The sequence below is a fragment of the Geospiza fortis genome, unplaced genomic scaffold (assembly GCF_000277835.1).
Source record: "Geospiza fortis unplaced genomic scaffold, GeoFor_1.0 scaffold134, whole genome shotgun sequence".
Classification (NCBI taxonomy): Eukaryota; Metazoa; Chordata; class Aves; order Passeriformes; family Thraupidae; genus Geospiza; species Geospiza fortis.
Window position 1 is genome coordinate 2,301,625 of NW_005054396.1, and position 22,960 is coordinate 2,324,584.

At 40.1% G+C, this 22,960-nt stretch overlaps 2 protein-coding genes across 3 annotated transcripts in view; both read right to left on the reverse strand.

The window, feature by feature from the left end:
• C1D (C1D nuclear receptor corepressor) overlaps window positions 1-5,663 on the reverse strand; it is a 13,855-nt gene extending 8,192 nt beyond the window's left edge. Inside the window, exon 1 of one of the 2 annotated variants that reach the window (XM_031060956.1) lies at window positions 5,633-5,663. The gene's annotated coding sequence lies outside the window, so the exon portion shown is untranslated. Of the gene's footprint in view, window positions 1-5,498; window positions 5,590-5,632 lie in introns of those variants that run through there. The other variant, XM_031060960.1, reaches the window with a different exon arrangement.
• A 10,506-nt stretch (window positions 5,664-16,169) lies between these two features.
• On the reverse strand, window positions 16,170-22,954 carry WDR92 (WD repeat domain 92). The gene is made up of 8 exons (XM_014308968.2): window positions 22,855-22,954; window positions 21,812-21,912; window positions 20,646-20,776; window positions 20,080-20,181; window positions 19,216-19,331; window positions 18,744-18,878; window positions 17,792-17,889; window positions 16,170-17,060 (listed from the first exon to the last, which is right to left on the reverse strand). The coding sequence occupies exons 1-8, from the start codon at window positions 22,936-22,938 to the stop codon at window positions 16,853-16,855; spliced, it is 975 nt and encodes a 324-aa protein (XP_014164443.1). The 5' UTR covers window positions 22,939-22,954; the 3' UTR covers window positions 16,170-16,852.
• Window positions 22,955-22,960: the final 6 nt, after the last annotated feature.

Here is a 22,960-nt window from a genome sequence, read left to right on the forward strand (position 1 = left end):
AGCAGCCGGGCTCCTCTGCGCAGCTGCCACAGGCAAGCCGGGGAGACGCGCCCTCCGGTAAGGGGGAGAGGGCCGGGTCCCGGGTTTTCCCCTGAGGGAGCCCAGTAGATGGTGAGGGTCCTTTCCAGCCGGATCGGGTGTTAATTAGGTCCCAGTTCATCAGCTGCTCTTACGAGCAAAGGCTCACCTGCGGTAGGAGAAGCAATGGGAGGACAAAAGCTCTGTAGTGGCAGCAAATCCTCCGGTCAGCGACCACAGACCGACTGTTCCTCTGTCCCTCCTCCGGTGCCGAGAGATAGCCAGGGCGAAGCCCAGCCCCTCACGCCCCAGCCAGAATCTCACCATATCTCTGCCCTTCCCAAGAAAAAGCCCCTCAGGTAAGACAGTAGCCAGCCGCACCCTTCCCCCACCTTGGCCATTTCTTTTGTCTCTCATAAGTATCGGGGACAAAATTCCATGAGAGAAAGAAAAAAGAAAGAAAAGGAACAATCTTAACCTCCAACAATCGAACTTCGATGGAAGAAGGCTGCCCTTTAGCCTGTGTAAAGAACCCTTCACTGATAAGTCTGCTTCTTCTGCCTGGGGAGCGGGAAGAAATTATTTAACTTGTGTTTTCTGTTCACTTCAACAGGAACTAGCAAGTTCCTACTCCTGCTGTGTACGGACCTCTGTCTGTCTTTCCGTTACTGTTGTTTCAGCATAACTAATCTCTAAGCAGGATATACATGCCAACAATGAGGCAAGTCAACAGCCTAACATAATTTTGAGCAAACTACATTAAAAACGTGTACACTAGAAACTCCACAAAACTGTTTCTGCCAAAATCAACACATGGGTTGTGTACTCACACCTGCACAATGACAAAGCCAATGATAGCAGGGAACTCCATGACTCTCTAAACATACACCCAAAAGCTATACTGCCCTCAGTAGTTATGTTTCAGTTATTAAATAACAAAATTTTCCTCAAAGTTCTTCAAGTGTTTGTTTTTGTATTTTGACTAAGCAAAAACTTAAGTCAGTCGCTGAAGACAATGTTAATTAAACAGATTTTCTTATTTGAATTTATTGACTTTCAACCAGATTTTATTTGGCACTGAGTTCTCACTTTAAAAATTAAGGATAGTAGAAATATTCAGATAAGAGAAGTAATGAAAAATTCTAGCTAGGTAAGTAAGGCAAACAATGGGGAATTCTAAAGGAAATAAGACAGAATTTTCATTATCAAGCAGTAAGACCTATGATGCATAACACATAACCTGTGGTTGTGTTACAATGGTAACACTTTAAAAGATCTTAAATTTTGGGAATGCAAAGAAAGGTTCATAACCCATAAACATAAAATACAAAAGAAATTGACTACTTTGATTAAGGACAAAATTAATGATTAAGGACAGAGGCAAAAAAACTGATGAAAAATGTTGTACAACTTCCTAACACAAACTTACCACAAACAAACTTCCTTTTTAATAACCCTGAGCTGCCATGTAATTTTTGGGGGAAAAACCCATAAGAATATGTATTTGAGGAAGAAAAGGACTTTAGATTGTAAAAGTAAACTATTTTAATGAGAAAATTTATGCATTGCATTTAGGTCTGTTTAAAAAAATGTTTGTTAGTTTCCATAGGTACAAAATTTCTGAATATTCTGAAATTTCTGAAAAATTCTGAATAAATTCTCATTTATTCAGAAAGATGACTGCATTTTCTGCTTAGAACACAAGGAACACCTTGTTCTCTTTGCAGTCAACATATCAATATACTATAAACCAAAGTAGGTAATACAAACTGCAAAAAGGGAGAGAAATATCGGACATTATTAATGAACCACAGAAAAGACACAAATATGAAAAGGAGAAAGAGAAAATGTCATCTTCTGCAGACTCGATAAAAACAACTACACAAGTGACAATCAAAAGCAGTTTGCTGTAGTGTTAACATGGCTATTAATCTAAGATATCTTCATATGGCATTTAACTTGGTTGTATTTTAAATAAAAACAAACAGAATGCAGATGGTTGTGGACACTACTACTAGCAAACTGTAGTCAATTTTCAGGTGGCTTTTATGAATAATCTTTTAATATATCTAGAGGTGATTTAACACAAGCCTTAGAAAGCAATTGCCAGCTGGCTTAAAAAGCAAAACCAAACTTCCCTCCCTGCTCACACCCCCCTCTGCCCCCAGCAAAGCCCTGACATACTGAAAGATATAAACTCTAATTAGACCATAAGTACCTCTATGAGAGATTTTGCTGAAGATACATGGTGAACATAGTTAGAAGCTACATGCATCTGTCAACATGGTAATAAGAAACCACTTAAGCAGAAATGAAAAATGCTCAGTGTTAGCATCATGCACGTGGTTTTCAACTGGAATTAAAACTGCAAGTTTGGGATAAAAATGGTGTAATTTAAATATTTTGTAACATGTAAACAGAAGACAAAAAGCAATTTAGCATTCTGCTAAATATTGCAATTCACTCATCATGTTAATTCTTGCGTATTCCTTAAACACTAAAAGGCCTTTTCTTCATACTTAGCTCCTTTATTTTTTCAGATTTTTCACCTAATAAAAATCAGATTAGGTAATTAGATTATTTCTTCTTTTCATGGATATTTACTGATTGCATAGAGGAAAAAAACAAACTAGAGAAAACAAAAACAAACCCAAAACCTTTTAGTCAGGACACATTAAACTGCTCTCAAATTCAAAATAAACACATGAACGTCATGTATATGACAAACCATCTCTGTCAGCTCCTGAAAACTGGCACTGTCCTCCCTCTTGTGTGTTCTGACTCACAACCTGCAGTGAATGCAGCTGATGTGCAAGTGCAGCAGCTTCTCCTCTAACACTGTAGTTTACCGCTGTGGCTGTAGAGCAACAGAACAATAAGCGTTTTAAATGTAAAGCTACCAGAGATGAGAATTAAGTTGTTTGGCCACAAATCTCCTTAGGGCAGAGAAATCCATGTTTGCAAAGTCTTGAGTACAAAAGGCTCTAATCTGTGACAGACACGTATTATTGCTCATAATAAATAATTACTTGCCCACTAGTCATCACTGAGCCCACAGGCCTGCTTTGCTTTGTGCTTTCAAGCCTGCTTGGGACAGCTGGAGAGCAAATCTAGTACAATTAGAGAACTCTTGCAATGCAAACTCACAGTTCTGTTTGCAAGAAAGATTTCCATTGCAAAAGTAAAAAAGCCTACAATGAAATATCATGTATACACTAGTAGGCTTATCTTGATCCCCTTAAAAATATCCCAACTCAAGCCACAGTAGTTAAGCAGGGCATAATTTGCGCTATAGTACAACTGGTAAACAGCCCTCAAGAAATCCCTGCCTTCAAATCCAGGCTCCAGCCACCAAAAATCCTGCACAGAGCCATCCTACAAAACAGCTCACACTTGTCAATCTTTTGCTGATGCCACTGAGTCACTTGAGCTTCAGCAGATTTGCGAAGTTTATTCTAATCTCTTTTAAAAGATTAAAATTTTAAGGGAGAGAATAGTATTATAGGCTCATTTACACTTCAGCCAATAGTGGATATCCTATGGGAAAACAGCTTGGATTAAACATCCCTCATTCACCACAGCCCTATCTATATCCACTGATGTAAAACTTCAGCTCCATCTGCACAATTCATAAAACACTCTCTGTAATCAATTGTCCCAAATTCCACATCTTGGATGACACAGTGGTTTCTCTTTATGAACAAATCCAATATAACCTGCTTCTTGTTCAGCTCCAACCCATCAGTACACTCAGCATAAGTACAATAATAAAACCAGCTTTCTTCAGGTATGTGCAGAACACTTCTTCATGAGAGGTTTTCATAAAAGCTCCCACACTCAGATATGCTGCCACACTTCAGTTCAGGTTCACTCTAAAGTGATACTGAATTTGTGTCTCTAAACTGGTCTTTAAAACATATCCTTTTCTTGGCACTGAACCTACCAGGAACTTCTTGTGCAGCAAAAGACTGTCTCCTTGGACAAATCAGTTTACACGCAGTGGGGACAACAATCAATAATGAATACTTCTGTCCTACCAAATTTCCAGCAAACAGGAAATTACCTGCCTGCAGTTTGCACCTCCTGTATACTTGTAAACTATGGAGAGTTTACTACTTCTTAAACCTACTGCCACTCTCCACTGATATCAGCACCATGAATATGAATATCCAGAATTAAAGCCAAGAGGTTTTTCCAATCCTTTTAAACTGCTGACCTAATTTCCTTTAGCCACTGGTTCCACAATACATGTAAAAGCACTTCCCTTTACTAGAATGCAATTTTCTGTATTTGCAATTTGTGTAGTGCCTCTCTGTACCATTTTGAACTGCAATTCAAAATGTATTTTTGACTAGTTCTTATTCGGCTGTGCTATTATTTTTATTTGGCTGTTCACTATTAGAAGCATGTTTACTCATTTTTTCGTTCAATATAATTTAGTAATTGTGAGATGTTTGTGTTCTTAGCATCAATTTTACTGATGTGGGAAATAAAATCTACCTGGAGCTATGGTGGCCAGTCCATTCTGGTGTACTGTTTATTTATTTAGAGGAAAAGCAGATCACAGATGAAAAAACAATGCTAAAAACCTTAGGCCACTTCAAAGAGAAAGGCACTTACCATAAAGGTTTGTGTAACTTGTACACTGCTTTTGTGACATGAAGCCTGAAAATTCTACCAATTTCAAGTTTCTCACACTCTGGAGAAGACCCTTGGGTTGAGTGTTTTCTCATTTCCTTACCAATGGTCATACTGCCACAGAATTAGCAATAGCCAGGTATTTTAGATTTGAAGTGGTTTTTTTAAAACCAAGAAATTTGCCAGACACATTTCAGTGTTGAGTCTAAAATCCAGTTCTTCCATTTTTGTTTGTCTCTAAGCGAGGCCTTTTAATTGGCAACATTTAAAGTTTAATTTGCTAGTGGAAGTCCATTCCACGATGCTAGCAGCAACCTAGCTTGTGGTCAGAAAGCTGTGACAAAGTGTAAGGAAGGGGACATTTTGACCTTAGCAGCAACATAAAAGCTACAGAAATTTCATTACAAGGTAGTCATAACTTTAAATACTACCTGCCCTTCTGTTAGGTGCTGCTTAACTGTGCTCACGGCCAGTATACACAGGCTGTACCTTCTCTTTGAAAAATTTTAAAAACTTAGCCAAGTTCTCAAGGCTCCTCAAGTTGCAACACTATTTTCCCAATTTTTAACAGGAATGTAACCGTTTACTGCCTACAGAACGTCCATCCTCAAAAAATGCAAAAAAAGCCTACAGTCCATGTTCTTTTTCTCACGTACACGTAAGCAAGTCGTAAACATGTCATATATTAAACATTCAAGACCAGGCCGGATGGAGCTCTAAGCAACCTCGCCTAGTGGAAGGTGTCCCTGTCCATAGCAGAGGGGTTGGAACGACACGATCTTTAAAATCCCTTCCACCCCAAACCACGCTGTGATTCCATAAACCGCGTTCATAATGCTCACTAGCAACGCCTGCAGCGCCCGCAACGCATGCACAGCCTCCCGACAGCACGCTTCCCCGCTTCCCAAGGTCTCGGGAAAGGCCTAAAGCCACAGGAAATCGCCAGGGGCACAGCCGGGGGGGTGGCCGCTCTTACCTGCGAGCGGGCGGCCGAGCACCGCGTGCGGCATTCCAATCTCGTAAATGCGCTTGGTCGGAAGGGAGCCAGGCAATAGGGCCCGCAAAGAACCAGAAGATTTGATTAGGAAATCATACACTCGGCATAGGAGTTGGTGTAAGTTAGTCCCTGACATGCACGAAAAGCGCACGGCAGGGGTTTTGCAGAAAGGGGAAGGGGCACAGGGAAGAGAGAAAGGAAGAGAAGAATTAAAGGGGGAAGAGAGAGAAAGAGAGAGGGAAAGGGAAAGGGATCCGGCTAATGTTCAGGGCAGGGATACCTTTTTATGGATAGGTTTCCCTGCCCTGAAGACTCGTTTCTCTCTTTCTATGTAAATTAGTTCTCATGCAGTCTATTCTATCAAGGGGCTTGATCCCCCCTACAGCCCATGCCCGTCTTGGCCTCATTCCTCTGCTTGCATCATGGTTTGTTTTGCTTATCTCCAAGAACTTAAGCAAGGATATTTGTCTGAGAAAAGTGGTACCCTACCTCCTCATGGCCTCCTTCTCCAGTCACAACTTATTCTTCTTCACAGTGTGTTAATACCAACAGTCTTCTGCTATTACCAAGAATTCTTGTCTGATGGGATTCCTGTCTGATTCATTGGTTCCACAGCCATCCAGTTATCAGTGTTTGAGACATACATTGGACCCTTATCTTCTGGGATTCTACAGTGGGGAGGGAGATGCTCTTTTAAAGCAGAAACATGCTTTCCAGTGGCTGGCTCCTCTGAGTAGAGAAGATAAACAGCCAGCATGACATATCTCCAGCTATTCCCAAGCTCTTGTAGTTGCTTCCTGGAAAAAAAGGAGACACAAACTGTGTGTAGAGATGGTCTCCTAAAGCCAGAGATTGCATGGAGTCATCCCAGGGGGTCGGCACTGGTTCCTGCCTGACACTGCACATCTTCACCTCACCCCCAAGTGAGAGCTGGTTTCCAGTTGTGTTATTGGCTATGTTTTCCACTGTGTTTCTCCACAAGTCCAGGTGAGGCTACCACAGGGATTGGAAAGACAGAGCACCTCTTCTACAAGGGAATTGGTTGTTCAGCCTGGAAAAGTGGCTTAGGGGTGATCTATTTGCTGCCTCCAGTTCCTGAGGGGAACCCACAAGAAGGAGCGGGACATTTTACAAGAGCATGTGATGACAGGACAAGAGGAAATGGATCCAAAGCAAGCGTAGTTTTAGATTAGGTATTAGGAAAAAATTCTTGACTGTGAGGGTGGTGAGGCACTGGAGCAGGTTGTCCAGAGAAGCAAATGTCCCATCCCTTGAAGTATTCCAGGCCAGGCTGGAGGGGCTCTAAGCAACCTGGTTCAGTGGAAGGTATCCCTGCCAATGGCAGGGGATTGGAACTAGAGGATCCCTAAGGTCCCTTCCAACCCAAGCTATTCTACAATTCTATGAAATTTCAGCAAATAAATCTGGGTTCAAAATGCTGTGGATTAATATTTCTCCACTGCAAGAGCTCACTGACTGGAAGATTGTACCAACACATCTGTGGCTCCAAAAGATAAGATCCGCATTTTACAGGTTTACATTCTGATAAATAGTAAAGCAGAAGTCAGTATCTGCATCAACAGTATTGCCATTACTTGCCAAAGACCTCTTTTTGCCTCCTGTTGACAAGCTCATCTGAAGATTATTGTAAATTAGGTTTTGCAGCCTATCCCCTCCAAGATAAGATCCCTGGAGTCCTTCATTATAGTTGAAGAGGGCGTCCCCTCAGCTGTAGGTTACCAGGAGCCTGCATGTGGGTGATTAAGGTTTGGATGGTTGCTTGAAGGAAATGTGCTGAGCTGGCTTGCTCAGCAACAATGTGTCTAGAGGAAAACAGGTCCTGTCTGGAGAAGGACAAGTTCAAGGGTGGGGAAGTGGAGTTATATCTCTAGGGGAAACAGGAGTAGAACTTGGGGATCTTACCTAGCTTTGGTGCACTTCCCTGCACCTTCAATACTTTTAAAAATACCACAAAAGTGAGCTTCCTTTTAATAAGCTGGTTTACATCATCTAAGTGCTATACTATGTCAATTCTAATTAGATCAGTGTGTACTGCAAATGAGAGTCTTTCTTCCTAGTCCCAGTTGGAAGCATATCTAAAAATCTTCAGATGACATTGTTACTTGTTTACATCTTGCCTCCTTTTCCTGCAAGAGATTTGAAAGTTTAAGTTCTCAGTTTCAATCAAAAGTGGCTGCAAATGAGTGTTATAAAAGCAGCAAACACAGGGATTATTTAAGAGCCTTTCAGACATATGTGGGACAGATACAGGTGGTAGAATCACTGGGGTAGAGAATGGTATCCCTACTGTGTGCAAATATTTTGTTGTAATAATAAAATTTTTCACTGCATTTTCGTAGACATTTCTTATTTTCAAAAAGCACAGTCTTAATTATTTCCTCATGCTCATTTTTACTAGTACAAGTACAAAATTATGCACTGTAAATAAAAGGGAATTTAGGAGAGCTTTCTTTAAAAAATATTCAGAAATGGAACAGTCTGAAGGGTAACAGAGAACTAGCAAGACCTGCACTCCTAAATAGAATAATACTTTGCAATTCTAGTATGCCAAATGTCTACAAGGAGGTTAGAACACTTAACAGACGTTTAGTTCATTCTTACCTCAGTATTCACATGTCACAGACCAGGAAATACAAAGAGGGGATTTGATTGATAGACTAATTGATTTGCCAAATGTTAGGTAGAAATTGTTGCCAGAGTCTTATTTCCTAAACAATATTTTGTTTCAATTACAAGATCAAAGGAAAATGCAACATGTGCTGATCAAGGTTCAGATTCAGCCAACTCTGTTTGTAGAAGATTGTAACCATGTAGAGCATTAATGCAGTACAGGTTGTGCTCTGTATTCCCTGGTCATACAGTATGGCTCTGTCTCCTACTGGTTTACATTTGTTGTAGATTTGCTCCTATTGGCTCTGGACAGATTTATACTTTTGTTCAGTTAACTGGAGTTCCTCCACTGAGTGCCTACACTGAGTGCCAAGTCTTGGAATTTCTTGAGCGAATTCACTCAGGAGATTATTAGGTATAAAAGCATTAATTTTCTGCTTAAAATGGCTGCACTGCTTGTTTGGTTTTCTGGAGCAGTGAGTGAGGAGTTAAGAATTCTCATTTATCCCAGCCAAAATCTGATTGAGATACAGCTCATATAATGCAAATGGTTTATGCTGGTGCCACTCTGAAAATATATTATTATTTTATATATGGATATCTATAGACAAGTCTATCCACAAAAAGCTGTACTGGCATCTGGTACTTAATGGAAACTACTTAATTTGAGAGGCCTATGAATGATTATTGATTTTTCTTGATCATTCCCGAAACAAGAGCAAACAACCCTGAATATTTTTGCTGAAGTAGTCAAAGTAACAGCATCTTTAAAATAATTACTGCATTATTGTGATGCATCTCATCCACTGTACATACAGCATAATGATTCCTGCAAAGTCAGTGTTCTTTGCGGAGCAAAGTGGAGGCCAAATCCTGTAGTCTTGGCCTCACTGGAATCACTGTATAGCCTGGGTCATGCAAAGAACCAGAGCCTGACATACAGACCAGCCGTGGCAACTCCATCTCCCTGAAACAACGCCACTGAAAAAGCTTTAGGAGATGTCGTGCAGAAGACAATGTAAATGAAAAAATTTAGCCTAGATTCTTCTGTTGTGAGTCTGGTGTGAATATAACAAAGATTACTAGAAGCTACTTGTAACAAAAAGGTTAATAAACCATTGGCAGGATAAAAATACAGACTCTAAAATCAGACTAAAAATCTGGCAAGCAGACCAGTTTGGGAGATGTTCATGTGTCTAGTACACATGTGTCTGAAGGGCACCTTGGGTCTTTTGGAATAGACATTGTGTTATTGTGAGACCCACTTCTTGGCAGTGTAATCTAATGAATTTGCAATCTAATGAATTTGCAGTGTAATCTACTAAATCTGCAATCCCATGTGTGGGCAGACAGCAAGTTACCAGAAGAGGGTGTAGCAGGAATAAACTGAAGCACAAACATCCATCTGCTTGCCAGTATCGCCCAACGTGCGCTTGTTCCTTGGTGGATGAAGGGTGAGTACCCAATGTTTTCTCTGGTAAATCAGAAGACAGACATTCCTAAAAGGACAGTGACAGGCAGCTACCTGGCTCAATGCCCTGTTTATGGGAAATTGTCTCTGCCTGAATTCTGCTGAGACCAGATGCATGCAGGGAGGGAGGGCACAGTTAGAGATTTTACAGTGATTTATTACAATGCACATGGTGAGACCAGAGAGACCAAGGTATCTATCTGGCTGCCAGATTTGTTTTTCTTACTTGCTAGATGAGGTGAGAAGGGGAAGAGAGTCTTGAGGCTAACCCACATCTTCAGCAACTAAAAATCCTATAGTGGTGACCTTAGCACAGTGGAAAAGAAATGTAACCTCCAAAATTTCCCATGTTCTGTTACACTTTGCTGAACTTAGGGGCAGCATGTGTGGCAGCCTGAGCCCAAGTGAACTTAGACTCACCTTTCAGTTAAAATGCTCTGGAAATGCCTTTTTTCTGCACTCAGATTGAATTAGAATGGCTTTAAACCTACTAAACACAGACTCTTTTCTCTTTTGAAAACATAAGATTTCTAATCAAAATACACATGCAGAAGTACACAGAAAGAAGGAAACTGAGATTGATGTATCTTTGGTTTAGGGAGGAAAAGTAATATAATTCAATAAGACTAGCTTAAGCCCTCTAATTACAGCTTTTTTAGCACAACAGATAGGGAGTATGAGATCTACGCTAAGATAGTGATAGTTGGTACAGATCAAAAGAGCTTGTGTTCATGCCAGCTAGATTAAATTACAGGATGTGGTGAAGTACTGGGTTACTTTACATACAAAGGCTTATTTACTGAATGTATATATATATATATATATATATATTAGCTTAAATACATTTCTGTATGGAAACTGTAGAAATAAATTGAAACCAATCTATCATGTGTAGAATATTTGTTCTGATACTATTCTAAGATTGCATTTCTTCCAATTAGTATGTAAAACTAATTTTTTTACACCATCTCTCTTTTACTAAGATTGGAAACAAATTGTATTAGAAATTGAGGTTTATTTTTAAATGCATTAGAATTCCACCTGTCGCACTTGTTAGCTTTTGTGCCTAAATCCAATAGAATCATATATTTTATACTCTGTTTTAGCAGAAAGCCTAAGACAACTTTAGGAGTAAATTAAACTTAGGACCCAAATTGTAGTTGTCATTTTAAAGTGTTTTTTAATATTTATTTATCTGCACATGCCCCCTGAAGAAGCAGGATAGAAGTCTTTGGCCTAATCCAGTGTGGCTGCTGCTATGTTCCTTATGCACTCTGCAACAGCAGGATGTGGGAGGAAGGGAATGCAAATTTCAGGAAGGGAAAACACTGCTGGATATAAAGATGCCACAGGCCTGTGCTATCACAGTCTTCTGCAAGGCAGGAGTGACTCTTCCTTCACATCTGCTGAACAGGCCACGAAGTCCTGCCTGGTTGAGCTGTGCTAGAAAGAAACAAGGAGAGTTTCTGTCATCTCTGCAGGAAGACTTATGGCCTAAAAATGAAAGGTTTAGCATGGAAGGCAACTGAACTGGTTTCATTAGCTGCATCTACCTGAATTTTGCCAGTGGTGGGTTTTACTGTAAGTAGACACTCCAAAAGCAGCTGGGACTTAGGGAGTTAACTAGGAATTTACTTGAAGGAAAGAGTAATTTCAGCCGCCAAGCTGTAACAGTCAATCTAATAGTGAGCAACTGCTACAATGTAATCTGGTGAACAGGCTCAGCTACTATTTCTGATCCACTGTCACATGAAAAGCTCCCATCATGTCTCAATAGCTGTGGAGTTCTGTGGGTTTTTACTGCTCTTCTACAACCCACACGTCCTCTCACTGCAGAATGTTTTCAATGTTTCATAACCTTAATATCACAAGCAACCTAGAAGAGCTTGCTTGTGCTTATTTATGCTGCTGATGGACTTTTCATAGTGATGAAAAATATTCAGCTTCATTGTCATTCTGAAGAACTATATAATCATACCATTGTTTAGAAAGGAATCATTAGGAAAGATCAAGTTAACCCAGCACTGCCAAGCCCACCACTAAACCATGTCTCTAAGTGCCACATCTGCATGGTCCTTTCAAATACCACTAGGGATGGTGACTTCACCATTTCCCTGGGTAGGCTTTTCCAAAGCTTGATTACTGTGTCTTCACCACAGCAAAGAAAGTTTTCCAAATATCCAACCTGAACCTTTCCTGGCGCAAGTTGAGGCCATTTCCTTATCCTGTTTCTTGTTACCTAGAAAATGCCAACCCTCACTGGCTACAATCTCCTTTCAGAGCAATAAGGTCTCCCTTGGGCCTTCTTTTCTCCAGAGCTGGGGCTAGACAACCCCAGCTCCTTCAGCAGCTTCTTGTAAGACTTGTGGTCTTCTACTCAGGACTGAGGCAAACAAGGCAATAAGTACCTCAGCCTTTACTTTCATCCTTTGTCACTGTGTTTCCTCTGGCATCCAATAAAGGATGGAGATTCTCCTTAGCCCTCCATTTGTTGCTAATTTATTTAAGAAGCATTTTTTTATTGTGTGGTAGTTGACAAGCAAAGTTATATCTGGGCTTTGGCCCTTCTAATTTTCTCCCACCATAAAACTTCATGACATTCTTGTCCTCCTGAGTTTCCTGCCCCTTCTTCCACAGGTCATAAACTCTCTTTTTTTCCCAAGTTCCAGCCAACACTCTCTGTTGAGCTACACACTTCAGGAACCTTCTCAACTGTTTTCTCTCTGCTGTTTTTCTAGAAGACATCTGTTAAGTTGAAGTCCCCCCCAAGGACAAGGACTAGCAATTCTGAAATGCCAAGCTGCTTATAGAGTCTTTCATCTCTCTTCACCCTGGATGGATGATCTCTAACATATTTCCACCAAGCTATCTGACTTGTTGGCCTACCCCCCTGATTTTCACCTATAAAGGCTCAACCTTTCTGTCACCATCATTAAGCTCTAGAAAATCAAAACACTCCTTAACATACACGGCTACTCCAGAAGGAAGTCAGGGTGTGAAGCAGAGAATGTCAGCCTTGGATGGCTGCCTGCACATTGAGAAGAGTGGAAAGAGACATTGTTCAGGGAAGGGAACCTCAATCCATACATTCTGTACAGGCTATTTTTACTGCCAGGCATAGCAGAAGAGGGAACTTACATGTGCCCTTACATGGTTTTGCACCTCAGCTCCCTCTACAAATCCCCAGACATGGAGATGGTGACAGAAGATTTAACTAAGATCACGGAGGCAGGGGAGTACAGGCAGGAGAGGGGGAGATCTCTTGGAAAGAGAGAAAAGTACTCTTTGAAGAGAAACCTGTCCCAGAGGCTGTAGTTGTACTAAGCTAAACATCAGTGGGCTAACTCTTTGGCTCAGAGACTGACTGATTGATAAAAATGTGGGACCATACTGTGAAATTGAGCTAGTCTCCAAAGCAGGGCTGCCACACACATATTGCCTATTAAAAGCAGCTCCTGCTCATGCTATAGTCCTGAATCACACCAGCAAAGTACCGGGCCAGCTGGCCCAGATCAACCATGTAAGAATGTAATACTGAAGAATACTATTGGGAAGAGATACCCTGCTGTGATCACCTTTTCTGCAGGATCCTGCAAAACTTTCGTGACAATTGCCTTATTGGCAGCTGAGGAGGAAACAGACCAGAATGTGGGGCAGCTACTCAGTGCCCTTGAGACTCTGGATACTCTTGCAGCCGTCAGGAAACACTAATCCAGTGTCCTCTGTGGGTCAATGTTGTGCAACTCCCAAGGCAGGCTGTGCTGCGGAAAGCAGGTCCTCCCAAAAAGGCCAGAAGTAATGGAAACATGTCACAGCCAAGGCTAGAACTGGTCACCATCACCAAGTTGCCAAATAGCTCTGGCCCAGATCCACAGAAATCCCATCTGGTCTTTCCTCTGGGCTGAACCTGCACTGCCAGAGGCAGTCCCGCAGCCATGCTTGGCGCTGCACTCCAAGTACAGCTCTTGGCTCCTGCCTGAGTCAACAGCTGCCCTTGCCCAATGTAATGGGATTTGAGTTTGCTACTACACAATATTTGGCATGTATAAAGGCTTTAAATACATGCTAGACCTACAGACTGTGGTCTGAACATTTTTGAGGAGTGGGCAGTTCTGTTTAAAGTGAATGCTACTGAAAATTCAACAGTAAGAGCATCACAAGCAAGAAAATGCAGGATTAATAATGGTGTAAAAAAAGCAGTAAATCAGTGTATTTTCCTGGTGCTTTGTCAATACCAACTTTAGACAACTTCATTACAGAGTTGAATATGCAGGCCACAAGCCTCTTATAGATCAGTCAGCTTAACCAAAAATCTCTCTCTGCTGTCAAATCTATTTGAAAGGAATAATTTGGGGAAGATGAATTGAACTGTATTGACAAGTTGTGTCTGCTGTCTCTGAAGGAATCACTGAAGAGCACATGTCTTTCTTTTTCTGTGCAATTCCCCATCTTCCTTCTTTGTACCAATTCTATGATGTCCCTAACAGAATTAGTGGTTGTGAAGAGGTGAGAGCACAGCATTGTAGCTTCCCATACAGGGTTACAACTTGCCTTACATTGCTTAAAATTTGGTCCAAGTCATGCCTCAACTGTAAATTACCTTTTTTTTTGTGATGAAAACTATATATTGTATGCAAACACTGACTCCATGCATGGAAACCTTGGAGGGCTGTAATCTCCAAGGACCTGTATAAATGGTGAAATTCAGAAGAACTATATACTGTTGTGAAACAGAAGACTCAAACCTGATTGATGAGGATTTGGGCAGCATCTCATTAAAAAAACACAAAGCACAAACCCAAAAGGGCGTAATATGTCCCTGTACCTGGGCTGCAGTCATGCCTGTAAACAGATATTTTCTTCCATGAGTACACAGGGATGGTTTGCACAGGAAACAAGCGAGAGCTGCCAGGCAGATACACTTGTTAAATGTAGTCACTCCAAATTTGGGAGTGCATTCCATTTCTTGGCCTTGGGCGAGGCAGGGGTTTTCCAGAGCACTCCTTGGAGCTGTGTCAGAGAGCATTTGGTCTGGGCATGACATCTCAGATGCATTATGATTTTATTTAGAACCCACTTCAGCTCTGCAGGCTGCAGAGGCAAGGTGCCACACTTCAGCAAGAAGGGGAAGGACTATAAATAGAGCAGGGTGGACTGCCACAGGCAGCTTTTTCTGGCTTAGCCTTGAAGAAGCAGAAATCCAATCTGCTGAGGAGATGATGCACAGTACAGGCACAAACAACAGCTCTTCTCTGCAAACAGTAACTGTTTTTCATTTTGCAGGTACACAGGTACAGCCACTTACCTTTAAGGAACAAGGACACACCACCTTCCATCTGTGCTTTCTTCCAGCTCTCAGTTTTTTGCAAGCTCCTTATATGCAAATTGTCATGTTTTCATGAAGCTATGTCTTCCCCTCTACTCATGAGGGGAACACATTCCTTCATTTACAAAACAAGGAATAAAATGAATCTCAAAATTAAGTGCACAGAGGTAACATACATTTCATATTTTTGAGGCCTATGGAGCTTTAAGAATTGTTGTTTAATAGTTCTTGCTCTAAGTTGTATCCCACTAGGAGATCTCCCCAGAATTGTTTGAATAAAAAACGGACATTTTTGCTGCAGGACAAGTACATAAAAATAGCACCAAGAGCCCAGTCCTATGTCAGGAGATTTTTGTTTTCCCTTGCAGGTACCTACACTGAGAGTTTTTTCTTCCCTCACTCTGTGGTTGATTCAGTTACTGTTAAAGAGAGAAAACTTTATTTCTACTTATTTCCACAGCCTTTTACACCTTTCAGTGAGTATATTTTATTTACAGCAAAAAGCTAATGGAAGCCGTCTTTGAACAGTGCATTTTAGACTCAAAGCACTTGAATTCTTTGAATTCCACACCCCCAAAGCTGCAGCCAAGAGTGCAGAGTAATGGTTCCCTCCTGCTAGAATGCACCCTAAGAAGGACAACATTTGAAGTCATTTCAAAATATGCTCTCAATATTACACCATGCACAAAAGGAGATGGGATTACTTGGGTCAAAAAAATCAGATACTAAATATTACACTTGAAAGCAAACCATCAAGTCTTAGGGAAGACAAATGAATCTCATAAATCTTTGTCTTCACAAAATATTTAGCCTACATTGCCTGTGTTTTCATCCCTGCTGGCCCTTGCTAAATATGAAATACAAGAACCTAAGTTTGTAGAGGAGAGTATCAGTGACCTACTAAAACCAAGGACTTCCACAGACACACTTTGCTTATGGTCTACTGCAATGTTCCTCCTGCCCACCCTCTGCTACAGAGGCATGAAGGATTTCTCCATTCCACAAAGTTTAGGGTTTATTAGCCTGTGAGGGTTTTCTGTACATTACTTCTCTAAATCTCTGGATGTTTGAATAATATACTTTGTTCATATTAAGAAAACACTACACAATTTTATTTGTAGAATATCAAGTTGAAAACAGATATAAAAGCAACAGAACATACAAACTTAATAGGAAACCCAACTAAAATAATAAAACAGTGCATTTTGCTCGATAGTTTAATTTCAGTATGATCTTCAATAAAAACCTTACTCCTTTAAACCTGAGTACTTTAGCCTTTGTTATAATTTCTCCATTGTAGTAAAGAATCCTAAGTCACTTTAACAAACATTCTAATTAATAAATTCAGTAACACAACAAGTTTCTGTAGTGGTTCCCACTGATGAATGCACATGGACAACACTATATATAATAAAGCCAAACCATTTAACAAGCGTGAAGAGATTTGCAATATGAATAAACTGAACACAAACCCAAGTGAACTCTGCAAATACAGAGCTGTGTTAACACAAAGGCACATTTTGTTTTCATTGTAAATTCACATTCCTAGAAGGTTAAATTTTGTGCCCAGGCAACTTCAAGTCATGACAGCACAATCAGCCAAACAACTCTGATTGCACATATCTGATCTTTCAATAGAAAAATCTGGCTTCTATTTCTTTAATGCAGTTTTATTAAAGAAGAAATTAAATTAGAAATAGAAGGGCTCCACCTCCCTTATTTACAGACTGCAAACTATATTGCTTTCTCATCAGAAATTCTAGTTTTCTTGTCAAATTTTGTTAAGCTTTGTAACTATCAGCACCCTCAGAGTTTGGTCAAAAGCCCCACAGACACAAAGTCCCTTTTTGTCAGGGCTCCAGTCCAGGCTAGAGATGGGCTGTGTTGACAGAGTCACATTCTGCAAGAGACTAAGAGACCCTGCCACCCCCATCTCAGATCCTTCTGAATCTTTCTTCGAGCGCTGGGCTGGGTACTCACTGCCAATGAGAAAATGAAACAAAAACAGCTGCTTAGAAATGTATTGATACAAACACATCATCATCATCATCTTTATTTCCTGCTCTACAGATAAGGCAAATAAATGTCTTAAAAGTAATGAATAATCATATCCAGCTATATCTATACTGCATACTTTAGTAGACATTTAATGAAAGAAAAAAAGATGTGGGAAATTTTGAATCCTTACACCCCTATCCTACAGATCTTCATTTTCTAACTGGTTGGCTTTTGCCACAGCCAGAAAACTTTCATCACAACTATGCTTCTGAAACTTCATGCACCAACTTCATTGCACTTAGGACTATTAAATTATTTTTCCATGTAATGTAAGAAAATGTAAATATAAGAATGATTAAGTCAAGGCTTTCAATATTCTTCTCAGATGTAACTGCTACCATATTAGAATTCTAGGAAACCCATTTTTTTCCATTTTTCACCTTTTTAACCAAGGATATAATTAGATCTTCATTACATGAAGACAACAAGGGCAAGATTCACCTGTGCTGTAACATTCTTTTAGGGATTAATTCAAGATTCCAGATCAAGCACTGACACTGAAATCACCCTTTCTACTGCATTTGTAAGCAATAATTTTAACCAGATATTCTGAGGTTGGAAGCAGGACCCCACTCATAATTTTCAGGAAGATTCTTTCTTAAAACATTAAATGGTTGGTTTCTTAGTCCTGGCTGGAAAAGTGATCACTTACTATTTCCAGAGATGAAGGCTCCCAGATCCTCCACTCGTCATAAATATATCTCTGTTCTGTGGCAGGTGCCGAACCTGCCAAATTGTAGATTTTTGTGCCTAACAAAAGGAAATCAGCATTGTAGAGAAGTCATTTGGAGATGAACTTCATTGGAAAGTACACAGAATCTTAAAACAGAGATCACTTGTATGTATCTCATAGTGGATGGTTAATTTCACTATATGATATCTCTTAAAATTATTACTGGAAGGGAATATATTACACTGTGCAAACAAAGCACACAGTCAACAACTCAAACCTCAGCCAGGGAACTAAGATCATACAGCAACAGAAATCACTTCGGGAAAAACCCCAATACGTCCTCTGACTTAATGTGTATCTGTCTGCAAATGTCCAGAAGGAAAAGCTAAAATGCACTAAATGAACAACAAATTCTATTTTCACATTTTATTACAAAATTATTTATAAATAAATAAGTTAAATTTATTGTTTTATTTGCTAAAAATTTTTTTTGATTCAGGATCAAGTACCTCCAACACCTTATCTGCTCTGAATGATAGTATAGAAAATAAGTTGAAACACAGCTTTTTCTAAAAAAAGGAAGTTCTAAAGAACTTCACCATAAAAGTGCCTTTTCTTGAATTACCACCAGATCTTGTTCACTAAAAAAACAAACAAACAAACAAAAAAAACCAAATAAAAACCCAAAACCAAACAAAAATAAAACCACCACCAAAAAAAACCCAAAAAATCAAACCAAACAAAAAAAACCCCAACAAAACAACAAAAAACACCCACCAAAAAAAGCAACACCAACCAAACAAAACAAAAAACAAAAAAATTATGAAGTAACTTGGGCATTTCTTACCTATTTGTACTACACCTGCAGTAATTTGACAGCATGAATTTAGAAAGTTTGTCTCTTATTAAGAAATTCTCAGTCTCCCCATACCTTCTCTGAAACAGAAGCAAAACCTTTGGTTGGATGCTGAGTTCTCATATCAAAAACATGGAATTTTCCCTCAAGCGATGTGGCCACCAGCTTATTCATATTTATATCTTTTCTGTCAAACTCCACACTGCAAACCTGGATATAGAACAAGATAAATTCAGTCTTGTAATTTAGTCACTGTTAAAAAAATGGATGTTTTGTGATTTGTAAATATGTATTAATCATTGCTTAATTCCACAATAATATCATCATCAAACAGGAAATAAACATGTTGATCTGAAAACATTAATCCACTGAAAAATGTCCTCATCAAGAATGTGAGGGATACAACATGCTGAACCTAAAGAAAATTATTCCTTGGTACAATCTCAGCAGAAACATCTTCTGGGTAAGTTTCACACAGACAGAGTCCTTTTAATTTTTCCATCCTACATAGGAGCTGGAATGAAAAATACTTTTGTGATTTCCTTACCCCATTCTTAATGTTGGTCTCCCATCGTAGTGACATGGTTTTTAAGTCAAACAATTTAATGTCCCCATTGTCATATCCAGCACATACAACACGTTCCTCTTGATTGTAAGCATTACCTGGATACAGAGAGAGAATTTACCAGAAGACACAAAATCTCTTTAGCCTGTAAATTTCAGAGGTTCCAGGCCTGCAGTTTCAACTTCCACTTATACAACAACAACAACAACAACAACAAAAAGTTGTTGGGATATTAAGATGTGCTGAACTGGATGATTTTCAAACCTGAAGGGTCTAGAAAAATCTTGTGTAGGACACAAGCAACTTTGCTCTCTCCAAAGAAAATGCAGAGCTCACATCAAGCATTGCTGTTTTCTTTAATTTGCTCTTAAGCTTCAAGGCACTTCTCTTAAATTAACTCCTTAATGCTTGGTAGCTGCAACTACACTACAACAGTGGTGAGTTCCCTGTACATGGCAACATTTACACTCCTTCCGGACCACACAGCTAGATACACTATTTTTACATTTCTAGGCACATAAATAAAGCTTGGGCAGCTTATCTGTGAAACCACAGAATCGTCAAATCATTTAGGTTGGAAAAGACCTTCAAGATGATCAAGTCCAACTACAAACGGTGACCAAAAGTGATTAGAGAATGAATCCAAAACCCACCTATCACAAACCCACAAAACTGGTTTATTTTGAAGAAAATACCCACACATAAATTCAACAGTGTAGAAAAGTAAAACCTGCTACTTATGCATCCATACAAAATAAAGTATTCCGTAACATCCTGAAAATACATTGACAATCATCAAAACACAGTCATGTGAGAGGGAGGAATGGTCATAATCTGATCAATTACCAAATGCCACAGTCCAGCAGTCTCTTTTGCTCTCCCCCTGTACAGGTTCCATATTAGCCACAGGAGTGTCATTCTGCCTTGGGTCCCACACCTTCACAGTTCCTGGGAAAGAAAGACAATAGATTTTGTATTAGGAATACATTGTCATACTGTGTTCACCTTCCCAGGAAAGCCCTTTGCTTTTCATCTTAATCATTTCAAAGACAGGAGCAACTCTTTCAATTCTAGCAAGCTGCACTGTATTTTGTGGACATAAGAAAGAACCACAAAACCAAACAGAAACAGAGTGAAAGCATTTGTTAAAGATGTATTTTCTCTAGCTGATATTTTGCATTTATCATGGTTTGAGTTCCTTCTGTCTCGTGCCCAGTGACAACAGTACCTTTTGCTTATCTGTGGCTTCTAGAAGAATTAGAGAAAATCGTTCCCAAGAAAGATTCAAAAGACAGTGTACAAAGAACTAGTTGCAACAGCTTGTAACTAGTTCAGATGGCAGACTATGCCCTGCCATCAAGAGCTTGCAGGCTCACATGAACTGGGAAGACTTGCAGAGTTCACTAACTCACCATCTCGACTGCCAGTCACAATTTCTGGTGCACCTTCCCCAATTCCTAAGCCACCTACACCATCTATACTGTTTATGATTTCCTTATGACCTTTCACAGAATACACTGGTATTTCAGGAGCTTCTAAATTCCTAGGCAAGAAAGAAAAAGAACAGAAAACATGGCATTTTTCCTTGGCACTCAGGATTTGTATAAAAATGAAAGGAAACTTGAGCACAAATCATAAAAGCTCAGATTAACGAGAACAAATACGGATATCACCACTAAGAACCATGAGTCTTTGATTCCTTCTTTGGCTACTGCTGTGAACTGCTCCAAAAGATTTGGCTCTGTTCTGGACCTCCCTGTTTGTAACGGCAGTTGTGAGATTCACCACAGCAACCACTCAGACCCAGTTCTACATGCTGGGCTCAAAAATGAATCACACTACAGATCAAGATACTCCAAGTATCTTTACTTTCAGTAGGTCTATAAAATAATTTGATTCATTGATCCCCACCTAGCTCTGACTACTGCTAATTTCAGGTGACTATTGTATCTACCCATGGGTTTCACGGTTCTTTCCCACTGATTCCCATTCTTTGAGAATCCTTCAGAATTTTATTTTACATTTCAACTAGTAGCTGTCCATGTAATTCTTGCTATTGCAGCAAGAACCAGTAGTTCCTTGACACAGGGCAATATAATAATGATAATAAAAAAATCCCCTTTTGACACTACTACTTTATTTGATCATAAATTTACCTAGACATTAATTACACCAATAATTCAGGGACCTAGAGGAAATATTTGAAATGTCAAGATTAAAAATATATATTTAATCTACACATGAGATTTAGGTTGAACACAACCTCTTGTTTGTACTCATGCATCCATTCAAAAACATCTATCAGAGGATAACCTCACAGAACTTTAACAGGTTTTTGTAGCTGCACACTGAAGATGGGAGTGAAGCAGCACTGAATTAAACACGGTGGAGAATTCTGTGTTGTTTCTACAAAACAGGCATGGTCCAAATACAAGAGCCGGCGAAGCCTGCACTAGGTCCCAGCCACGCATGGGCAGCATGGAGAGTGTCTCATGCAAAATCCACAAACAGAAACCTCTGTTCAGACAGACATGGACAACATCAATTGAAAATGCTTCCAGAAAATATCTGTGCTTACCATATGTTAAGGTTTCCATCAAAATCTCCTGTCGCTAAGTATCTTTGCTGCAGAGATGTAGCACCAAAAGTTCCACATTTTATAGGTTTGGGCTTTTCGATCTTTTAAAGAAAGGAAATGTCTGTGTCAGCACATGGAAAAGGCAAACACACCCACAGCCACACAGTTCTCAGGAGTGCACAGGGGCAAGGGTCAGCGAAACACACATGGGATATTTGGTGCAAAATACTACCAAAATCTTATTGAAGGCAAGCTGCACTTTGAGTTTAGTCCTTGTGCACAGAAAAGCAGAGGGCGAGGTTACTGGTCTAGAAGAAAAACACTCTGCTTGTGGCCTAGTGGGGCCTTATGCACATCTGAGAGAAAAAACCAACCAAACAAAAATGCAAAAAACCAGCCATCCAGCCAAAAAAAACCCAAAACCCAATCAACCAACCTAAAACCTCAACAAAAAAACCCAAAAAACCAAAAAAAAACCCAAAAACAAAACCAAAAAAAACCCCAAACAAACGAAAAAACACCCCCAAAAAAGCCAAACACGGGCAGAAACCAGAAACCCATAACACAACACATGAAAACAACTACAAAACACAGCAGTAAACAAAATCACAAAATCACAGCCTCAGTTAGGTTGAAAAAGACCTCTGAGATGGTCGAGTTCAACCTATGACCGGCCACTACGTTGTCAACTAAACCGGGTCACTGAGTGCCAAATCCAGTCTTCCCTTAAACATCTTCAGGGACGGTGACTCCATCACCTCCCTGGGCAGCCCATTTCAATGTCTAATCACCCTTTCTGTGAGGAAATTCCTCCTAATGTCGAATCGAAACCTCGGCAGCTTAAGTTCTGTCAGTAGTTGCCTGGGAAAAGAGAGACTCCCACCCGGCTACAACCTTTCAGGGAATTGTAGTGAGCATTTCTTATCAAGAAACGACAGGGTATCAGTGAATCAACACATTTAACACGCAAATCAGCTCCTGTTTTTTATCGCCGGGCTCTGGACAAACACCCCGGCAGCTGTTCCCGAGGGGACCGTGCTCACCTCCCGCAGCACCTCCAGACGGGCTCCGTGCAGCTCGTACAGCTGGATGACGCCGGTGCCGCGGGCGGCGCTGCCCAGGCACATCAGGCGGGCGCTGCGGGGCACC

What these genes read in the sequence shown, in the direction of transcription:
- WDR92 (XM_014308968.2), bottom strand. Translation starts at nt 22,938, where the DNA reads ATGTGCCTGGGCAGCGCCGCCCGCGGCACCGGCGTCATCCAGCTGTAC. An exon ending in TTGCTTCTGTTTCAGAGAAG is followed by an intron (nt 17,890 to 18,743) that starts GTATGGGGAGAC and finishes TCCTTTTGTTAG; the next exon opens with GCACAAAAATCTACAATTTG. An exon ending in AGCCTTCATCTCTGGAAATA is followed by an intron (nt 17,061 to 17,791) that starts GTAAGTGATCAC and finishes TCTCATTGGCAG; the next exon opens with TGAGTACCCAGCCCAGCGCT.